The sequence below is a fragment of the Propithecus coquereli genome, unplaced genomic scaffold (genome assembly GCF_000956105.1).
Source record: "Propithecus coquereli isolate 6110/MARCELLA unplaced genomic scaffold, Pcoq_1.0 Scaffold438, whole genome shotgun sequence".
Classification (NCBI taxonomy): Eukaryota; Metazoa; Chordata; class Mammalia; order Primates; family Indriidae; genus Propithecus; species Propithecus coquereli.
Window position 1 is genome coordinate 1,242,799 of NW_012150152.1, and position 9,914 is coordinate 1,252,712.

Genomic DNA, 9,914 nt, shown 5'->3' on the forward strand with positions numbered 1-9,914 from the left:
GCCGCGCGCTCTTTCTTACTCTCCCACTCAGCAGTGACAGCGATCTACAAGGACAGAAGCCTTCTGTGACCCCAAAATATGCTGGGGAGGGGGTTTCTCACCCCGGAACAATCAATTCTGCATCAGACCTCTGCCGGGCGTCCCCCAACTCAATTCAGACGCTGTCCACCTGGAGGTGGCATCAGAGCCCTCCGGGTGAGGGCCCGGTCCCACGGGACTGCCCCGCCCCATTCGGTGCCAGTGGCAAGTCCGGGCCTCTGGAACTTCTGACCGCCGTGCTCCCGGGGGGCTCCCGCCGTCCCCTGTTTGGTTAGAGGAAGCTGTACAGGAGCTCACAGAACTGCGGGAGACGCTGTTCACTTGTACTTGTTTGCCATGAAGGGCACGGCGGAGGGGCCGATGAAGAGATGTATAGGAGAGGTGGGGGCTCCCACGTCTTCCCCGGGGGGTGCACCCCCCTCCAGGAACCTCCCCGTGTTCGGCTACCCAGAAGCCCCCCAAACCCCCTCCTCCCGGGCTCTTATGGAACCTTCGCTGGACACGACTGATTGACAACCACCTAGAGATGTCACTGGATGAAAGGGGACGATCGAACACTAACGGCCCGTCCGTTCAGGCTCCCCTAAGCCTCTCCGCGCAGCCCTGCTTCCCCCAGGCTGTGGGGCCAGACCCCCTCGGGAGTGGGGACCGCATACCCTACAATCGGATGAGGGTCCTGCCTTGGACAGGTGACAGGAGGGCGGGAGAAAGTCTGGGAGACAGACTCACCTTCCCGGGCTGAAGCTAAAGCGCCCCGACATTGTACCAGAAGACTGTCCGTACACCTAGATATCTCCATTAGGTGTCGCAACCCGCCACTGCTAAAAAGCTGAACTTGACTTTGGGGAGCCCCAGGGCCTACGACATCCTCCCGGGAAAAGTGACCTCACATCTGGCTTCCTGGATCAGCCTTACGGGGCGGTCCTGGCCAACCAAGAACCTTAGGACGTTTCGGGCACATGGAGAAGAGAGGAATTGGATTAAACTTAGAGATGCTGCAGGTGGTACCCGGTGAAGTTTGTTGCCTCAAGTTGGGAAATGACACAAGCTTTTGAAAGTCCACGCCAAGATCCCTTATGGACACCTCCAGCGTCAGGACAAATCCAAGAAGACCTGCCACGGAGGGTCTTTGCGATTAATTTTTAACAAAAAGGACAACTTGGCCCTCTCCCCGCCCAGACCTTGTGGGAAAGCCGGTTTGGCGTCCACCTGTACAAGTCTTGTCAACGTTCCTGATCCCTGGTCCCCTCCGAACACGGGACCAGCTCCCTCGCCAGTAACGGATTAAACAAGAGCTTCTGCGTGTTCTCTTCACATCCGCACAAGGAATGTGGTTTCTCCCTTCCTTGAAAACCATCCTCCGACACATGCTGTTGTTCTCAGGTGCTGGAGACTAGCGTTCTAGCTCCAGAGTCTACTGCTCGTTGGGGATTGGCACATTTGCCTTGACCTTCCCTGGAAGACGGTGATTTTTTTTCTCCAGTGAGCACATTATTCCAGACTCCCCAATGTCCCCACCCCATCCTCTGTCCTTGCCTGGCCCCAGTTGCCATCCTCTGGCTCAATGCCTATTACATAATGTGGGGTCAGCATGACAGGGGTGGGTAGGGATGCTTGTTGAATGAATGAATACCTTTTTAGCTTGATGAACTCCTACTCACCCTCTAAAACCCTAGCCCCCAATGACCCTCTTCCCAATACAAACCTTCAATTCCCCTGTGGGCTCAGTCACCCTTGGCCCCTCTGCCTGATCCTCATGGGATGAGGGATGTCTGTCTGGCTCTGCATATTTTTCCTCCAGTGAACACAGTCTTCCAGACTCCCCAAACAATGTCCCCACCCCATCCTCTGTCCTTGCCTGGCCTCAGTTCCCATTGTCTGGCTCAATCCATGTTACCCAGTGTGGAGTCAGCATGACAGGGGTGGGTAGGAATGTATGTTGAATGAATGAATACCTTTTTGGCCTGATGAACTCCTATTCACCCTTGAAAACTCCAGCTCCAATGCCCCTCTTCCCAATGCTGAGCCTTCATTCCCCCTGTGGCCTCATTCACCCCTGGCCCCTCCCTCTGATCCATTTCTGACCCATGGGACTAGGGATATCTGTGTGGCTCCGCATCCCCTGGGCAGGGGACTCCCTATCTAAGGCCTCTCAGGGGCTCCTGCATTATGCCTGTCCGTAGTGGGGGAATCGCTGACTTGTGAAATGAATCGCAGCATGCAGAAGGGTTTATTAAACGTTTCATTTTAATACTATTCTCAGTGAGGCAGGATTCTCAATCCCGGGGCAGCATTTTCCACCTGGGCCTCCTGAGATGCACGAAGTTACCCGGGCGGCGCGCGGTGGCTGCTGAGGGCTGGGGTCACAGAAGAGCAGCAGCTGGGCCCTCGCTCTTCCTGCAGCAGCTGCCTCCCAGGCCAGCGGCGTCACTTGAAGCAGACCTTCCTGCGCGACCTGGCCAGGGGTCTGCAGACGTCCGGCTTCTCGCCCTGCAAGGGACGAGCCAGGGTCGCAGTCCTGGAAGGACAACCCACCCCCGCCTGCCGATCCCTCTGCTCCCGCCCAGCTCACCTCCCACAGCTGGCAGACGACGGCCAGGAGCTGGCTAGGGTCTTCTAAGACTTTCTGCAACAACGAAGACAGGAGGTCACGCCATCCCACCTTCCCCAACGCACGCATCCTGCTCCCGGCCAGAAGGGGCTGCACGTGGTCCCCAGCGGGCCCCCTGCCTCCCGCCTCCCAGCCCGGCGGGCACGCCCCTCCCCCTGGGCCTATCCCGGGGGCAAGCTGAGGGTGCAGGGACTCCTACCCCATTGACGGTGACCCAGGGCACGTATTTATGGGGCGGCTGCAGAGCGTCCGTCCGCTGGGCGTTGGCGTGCATGAGCTCCGTGCCGCGCTCCCCCGTGGCACACTCCATGATGGCGTCTGGTGACACCTCTGGGGCGTAGAGCTCTAGGCACTGGGTGGGGTTGGGGGGGCCGGGGTGTTGCCTCAGCTTCCTCCGTGTTATCGCCCAACGGTCCCCCCAGCGGCCCTGAGCCCAGCCTGTTTCCTCACTGGGGAGAGGGGACAGTCGGCTTTCACAGTGACACAGAGAGGAGGTGCTTAATACTTGCCTCCAAGGTAGGGGCTCAGCTGTTGCTGCCTCCCAGCCCCCTTGCCGTCCCCTTTAAGACCAGACCTGCAGCTTCTGACCTCCATGGTCTCACACTGTCCTCAGAGCCTCCGCACATGCCGATCCCTCTGCCGGGAACACCCTTCCTCCTTCTTCCCCAGCGTCTCCTCAGTGTCCTCTCTGACCAGACCCAGTCTGACCCTACAGGCCTGGGGGTGTCTCTGAGTGATTCGTCTTAGGTGGTCCACGTGTTTGGTGAATGAATAAATGATGGTAGCAGATGACTCAGTCCTTAGGGAGTTAATTTTCACAATCCCCCAGGGAAGTAGGTTGGGCCTGTCCTATCATGTCCACACCCCTTCATCCGTGTCCCTGCACATTCCTGGTCATCCTTCCACGCCCAACTCAGAGATGCCTCTTCCAAGAAGTCCTCCCAGATCCACTCCTGACCCCGGGAGACCTGTGTTCCCCTGATTCAGAGATGAGGCTTCCAGAGGGGAGGCTGTTTCCCTGGGGCTGCACAGACAGGGGTGGGCAGGGCCAGGACTTGAACCTGTGTCTGCCCGGGCACAGGAAAGGCCGCCTGCCGCCCTCCCCTCTTCCTGTCAAAGGAGGGTGTCACTTACTGGTTTGAGATTTTTCTCCATGTCATCCAACTCCTCCACGCAGACAACGGTCAGGAAGGCCACCTCCGCCTCCAGCATGTCCAACAGGCAGGCCTGGGCGCCGGCGGGGGAACAGGAGCGGAGTGAGGGGGGCCCAGAGCACCCCAACACCCTCTGGGAATAACCACAGGTGCCCTCTGAGGCTGCGCTGAGTGACGAGTGGGGACGGAGCCGAGAGCTTCGTAGCCGCCTCGCGCACAGCAGGCAGTGTCCCCAGACCTGCGCAGCCCGCCCGGCCTCTGGGGTCTCTCACCTCCACCTTGTTGAGCCTGCACTCCTGCTCCCCGTGCTGGCACTCGAATTCCCACCTGCCGCTGACATTCCTTTCCTGCAAGGCAGCGGAGCGAGTGCTGGCTGGCAGGCTGGGTGCCTGCTCCCTGCCCACGTGCCTCAGTTTCCCCAGTGCCCACGCACCTGAGCGTTTCCATAGGGCACCAGGGTGACAATGAGGATCTCCCGGGCCAAGGCCATGTTGGGAAGAGGTCTCAGGCCAGGGAGCACCGGCAGGCGCAGCGCAGTTGGCTGATCCAATCTGCAGAGGAGGACAAGGTGTGAGGCACGCGCTGCCCTGGCCAGCTCCCCACTTCTCTGAGCCCTGCTTGCTTTTCTAGAAACAGAGCTCCAAACAGTAGGCGCTTCATCTTGAAGTCTTTCTAGAACTTACCAGACAGAATCCTCAGTTTGATGCGTAGTTTATTGTGTCCCTAAACCTTCCTAAACCTCAGTGTGTCCGCAAAAGGGCCATGACGCATATTTACAAATAGTAGGCACTTAATGTATGCACAGTCTTTCGTTTCCTCCAGGTCAGGTGAAACCCCTGACCGAGAAATACTGCATACAATAAGGGCTCAATGCATGCACATTCTGAGTCATTCCCTTCAACCCTGCCTCTTCAGATGCACATACCACAGGAGCCTAATGCATGCGCATTTCTTGCCACTTCACCCCCAGAGCATTGGTGCTGAGCTGAGCAAGGCCCTATACCCAGATGAGTCATTTATTCTTCCTCTCAAGGGACCTACATGAACCTCTCCCACATCAAGCTGAACATAGATGGCGACTGATACATGCTGACTTCCGGCTTCAGCAGAGCAAGGCAGGCAGCCGCGTCTCTGGAGCCAAGAGCCAGTTGCTCAGATTCTGGGGCGTGTTTGCTGCGTCCCAGAAGCATGTGAGCCCTTCCCGGCTGGGACGAGCCTGCAGCCAGGGCCACTGGCAGTGCCTTCTGAGGGGACCCAGCTCCTGCCCCAGAAGCACACAGTGGGTGCTCAGTGAACCCCCGCCGGGGTGGGCAGGGGACAGCGGCGTGTCCCAGGCATGGGATGAGAAGGGGAAACGACTGTGACCACAGAACTGGAGGATTGAAAGGGGCTTTTCTCAGCGGCAGCCAGAACTGTGTCCCCTGGGGCCCTGGGCTTCCTCTGTGGAGTCCCTTGCCCCTACAGGGTGCAGGTCCCGCTCAGCCCACCTGCCTCGTCAGTGTCCCTGCCTGGCAGGCATCTGGCCTCTGGGCCACCTGGGACTCCTGGGCCGCAGCGGGGGCAGGAAGGGCAGGAGCGCTGACGAGGCCGCCATGGCGGAGGCAAAGGTGGGGCAGCGGGGCGGTCGCCGGGGAAGGAGCCCCTGTGTGCCTGCTGGGCCCTCCTCCCTGGGGCCAGCCCCTCTGGCCGCCGCCAGCATCTCGGGGTCTCCCTCCCAGCCCGACCCCAACCCAGCCCACCGGGTGCAGGGGCCCCAGGTCATGAGGCCCCCGGGGAGCCCCGGGATCTCCCTCTGCTCCCGGCCATCAGCTCTGCCCAGCGACGTGAGGCCCCAGCAATGCACCTGCAGGGGAGGGGGCGGGGCCTTCGGCCACAGACGAGCAGACAGCGGTGAGCGAGGGGGGCATCTCCCGGTGCCCAGGACCCATTCAGGATGGAGCCTGCACTCTCACGGGGTGGGGGGCGTCCCCTGGCTGAAATTAGGCAGGACTGGGCAGCCTGAGTCCCCTGCTGCCCGCCTGGCTTGGGACCAGGCCTCCCATCCAACCTGCACCGACGGCCCCTCCCCCACCCTCTGGCTCCCCAGGAGCCCGGGCCTCCTGACCATGGCCCGGGTCATGCCCCGCTGACTGAGGCTTGGCCACAGCTGGGCCAGAAAGCAGAAGCCGGCATGGGGAGGGGAGCCTCACTAGTCTAGGGGCCCCTGGGTGGGGGAAAGAAGAGCCCCGTTTCTTCTCTCCCGGTCCGAGGCTCGTGGGAGGTCAGGGCTTCCAGGCCCTCGAGGAACTCCTGTTGGGGGAGAGAAGCTAGCCTGCCAGCTACAGGAGTCCCCTCGAGAAGGGGTCTTACTCTGTCACCCAGGCTGGAGAGCAGTGTTGAGATCATAGCTCACAGCAGCCTCCAACTCCTAGGCTCAAGCCATCCTCCTGCCTCGGCCTCCCGAGTAGCTGGGACACAAGTAGGAACCTGTGCACCCTATATGTTTCTGTTGAAGAAGTTCAGGACACGCCACCCCCAAATAAGCCACTTTGGCGTATTGATTATTTTGAGTTAAAGGCACTTGAAAAACAGTAGACGCAAGGAGGGCACTCGGATCTTCGTTTTTCTTCCCGAAAGCAGGTGATAAAATTCCTGCATTAGGCCAGTTCCTCTCTGATTAAAAAAAAAACAAAATTCCCGCATGAAAGGTACACTGCCTGTCCCAGGAGGAAGAAACATTATTATCACAAGGCGTGAAGGCCAAGAGAGATCTGTACAAACAGACCTTGATGAAATAACTGTTACCTTTCTGAATCTCTCTCTCTGTCTCTCTCTCTCTATGCATGTATATGTTTATATATATATACATTTTAATTTCAGCATATTATGGGGGTACAGATGTTTAGGTTACGTATGTTGCCCTTGCCTCCCCCTTCCCCCACTATATATATATATATATATTTTTTTTGAGACAGAGTTTCACTTTGTTGCCCTGGGTAGAGTGCTGTGGTGTCATCATAGTTCACTGCAGCCTCCAACTCCTGGGCTCAAGCGATCCTCCTGCCTGAGCCTCCCGAGGAGCTGGGACTACAGGCGTGTGCCACCACGCCTGACTAATTTTTCTATTTTCAGAGGAGACGGGGTCTCGCTCTTTCTCAGGCTGGTCTCAAACTCCTGGCCTCAAAGGATCCGCCCGCCTCTGCCTCCCGGAGTGCTGGGATTACAGGCCACTGCGCCCAGCCCTGTCCATATATCTTACTTTCTTTTCCATGATCGTCACTCTTTGTTGAACCTAGCGTTTGAACACCTAGGCCTGGTCACTTTTTTTGGGTCCTCATAGTTATGTATGTGCTCCCATGTACGGTGAATATAGTTTTCTTGCTTTTGTCCTGTAAATCTGTCTTCTGTCTGTGCCAGCCTTAGATCCTCGAAGGTTAGAGAAAAATTTGACCTCTTTTACACTGTGCTTACTCCTGCCCCGCGGCTGAGATGTCAGAATTAAAGCCGTGAATTCTGTCTGCGTGGCGATTTGCCTGTCATTGAAAACGACTTCGCCTCTGACCATGTGGGCATGTGGCACCTTCCTGCATAGGGAGGTGTGACAGGCACAGTTCTGTGCAGGCCTCAAGTCCCCCTCGCCTGTGCCCACCTGGCGTCCTCCCACCACCTTCACCGTGGGAGAGCCGCGGGAGCATGGCGGGTGTGAGCACGGTGGTGCGCGGATCCCTCGTGGGGCTCTGAGGGTGTCGTCAAGGTCCCTAATCGGCTGGTCTGAGTTCCCCGAAGGGAAGGTGTGTCGGTGCCCTCGCCGCCGTGCCTGTCCCCTTGCCTGCCACACCTTCCCTCAGTCATTCCCTGAGGGCTCAGCGTGGCCAGGGTCCCGCCGCACTGTCCGGTCACTGTGTGTCGCTTTCCCTATTTTAGTCTTCGGAATCAATGACTAAACCCAGCCCTGTCAGGAGGTGGGAGTGGAGCCGAACGTCCCCTCCCAGAAGGGAGAGTAGCTACTGTTGCGGTCGGACCCGTCACCAGTGGAAACGCACGATGCCGCGCGCTCTTTCTTACTCTCCCACTCAGCAGTGACAGCGATCTACAAGGACAGAAGCCTTCTGTGACCCCAAAATATGCTGGGGAGGGGGTTTCTCACCCCGGAACAATCAATTCTGCATCAGACCTCTGCCGGGCGTCCCCCAACTCAATTCAGACGCTGTCCACCTGGAGGTGGCATCAGAGCCCTCCGGGTGAGGGCCCGGTCCCACGGGACTGCCCCGCCCCATTCGGTGCCAGTGGCAAGTCCGGGCCTCTGGAACTTCTGACCGCCGTGCTCCCGGGGGGCTCCCGCCGTCCCCTGTTTGGTTAGAGGAAGCTGTACAGGAGCTCACAGAACTGCGGGAGACGCTGTTCACTTGTACTTGTTTGCCATGAAGGGCACGGCGGAGGGGCCGATGAAGAGATGTATAGGAGAGGTGGGGGCTCCCACGTCTTCCCCGGGGGGTGCACCCCCCTCCAGGAACCTCCCCGTGTTCGGCTACCCAGAAGCCCCCCAAACCCCCTCCTCCCGGGCTCTTATGGAACCTTCGCTGGACACGACTGATTGACAACCACCTAGAGATGTCACTGGATGAAAGGGGACGATCGAACACTAACGGCCCGTCCGTTCAGGCTCCCCTAAGCCTCTCCGCGCAGCCCTGCTTCCCCCAGGCTGTGGGGCCAGACCCCCTCGGGAGTGGGGACCGCATACCCTACAATCGGATGAGGGTCCTGCCTTGGACAGGTGACAGGAGGGCGGGAGAAAGTCTGGGAGACAGACTCACCTTCCCGGGCTGAAGCTAAAGCGCCCCGACATTGTACCAGAAGACTGTCCGTACACCTAGATATCTCCATTAGGTGTCGCAACCCGCCACTGCTAAAAAGCTGAACTTGACTTTGGGGAGCCCCAGGGCCTACGACATCCTCCCGGGAAAAGTGACCTCACATCTGGCTTCCTGGATCAGCCTTACGGGGCGGTCCTGGCCAACCAAGAACCTTAGGACGTTTCGGGCACATGGAGAAGAGAGGAATTGGATTAAACTTAGAGATGCTGCAGGTGGTACCCGGTGAAGTTTGTTGCCTCAAGTTGGGAAATGACACAAGCTTTTGAAAGTCCACGCCAAGATCCCTTATGGACACCTCCAGCGTCAGGACAAATCCAAGAAGACCTGCCACGGAGGGTCTTTGCGATTAATTTTTAACAAAAAGGACAACTTGGCCCTCTCCCCGCCCAGACCTTGTGGGAAAGCCGGTTTGGCGTCCACCTGTACAAGTCTTGTCAACGTTCCTGATCCCTGGTCCCCTCCGAACACGGGACCAGCTCCCTCGCCAGTAACGGATTAAACAAGAGCTTCTGCGTGTTCTCTTCACATCCGCACAAGGAATGTGGTTTCTCCCTTCCTTGAAAACCATCCTCCGACACATGCTGTTGTTCTCAGGTGCTGGAGACTAGCGTTCTAGCTCCAGAGTCTACTGCTCGTTGGGGATTGGCACATTTGCCTTGACCTTCCCTGGAAGACGGTGATTTTTTTTCTCCAGTGAGCACATTATTCCAGACTCCCCAATGTCCCCACCCCATCCTCTGTCCTTGCCTGGCCCCAGTTGCCATCCTCTGGCTCAATGCCTATTACATAATGTGGGGTCAGCATGACAGGGGTGGGTAGGGATGCTTGTTGAATGAATGAATACCTTTTTAGCTTGATGAACTCCTACTCACCCTCTAAAACCCTAGCCCCCAATGACCCTCTTCCCAATACAAACCTTCAATTCCCCTGTGGGCTCAGTCACCCTTGGCCCCTCTGCCTGATCCTCATGGGATGAGGGATGTCTGTCTGGCTCTGCATATTTTTCCTCCAGTGAACACAGTCTTCCAGACTCCCCAAACAATGTCCCCACCCCATCCTCTGTCCTTGCCTGGCCTCAGTTCCCATTGTCTGGCTCAATCCATGTTACCCAGTGTGGAGTCAGCATGACAGGGGTGGGTAGGAATGTATGTTGAATGAATGAATACCTTTTTGGCCTGATGAACTCCTATTCACCCTTGAAAACTCCAGCTCCAATGCCCCTCTTCCCAATGCTGAGCCTTCATTCCCCCTGTGGCC

The 9,914-nt window shown here is 57.9% G+C and overlaps 1 protein-coding gene across 1 annotated transcript in view; it reads right to left on the reverse strand.

Annotated features, from left to right (window-relative positions):
• Positions 1-2,285: 2,285 nt before the first annotated feature.
• IFI30 (interferon, gamma-inducible protein 30) overlaps positions 2,286-9,914 on the reverse strand; it is a 10,943-nt gene continuing 3,314 nt past the window's right edge. The window contains exons 5-7 of the mRNA XM_012654122.1: positions 2,850-3,002; positions 2,612-2,665; positions 2,286-2,529 (exon numbers count right to left, since the gene is read on the reverse strand). Of these exons, the coding sequence (XP_012509576.1) occupies positions 2,467-2,529; positions 2,612-2,665; positions 2,850-3,002 (270 nt within the window). The 3' untranslated portion in view covers positions 2,286-2,466. The remainder of the gene's footprint in view (positions 2,530-2,611; positions 2,666-2,849; positions 3,003-9,914) is intronic.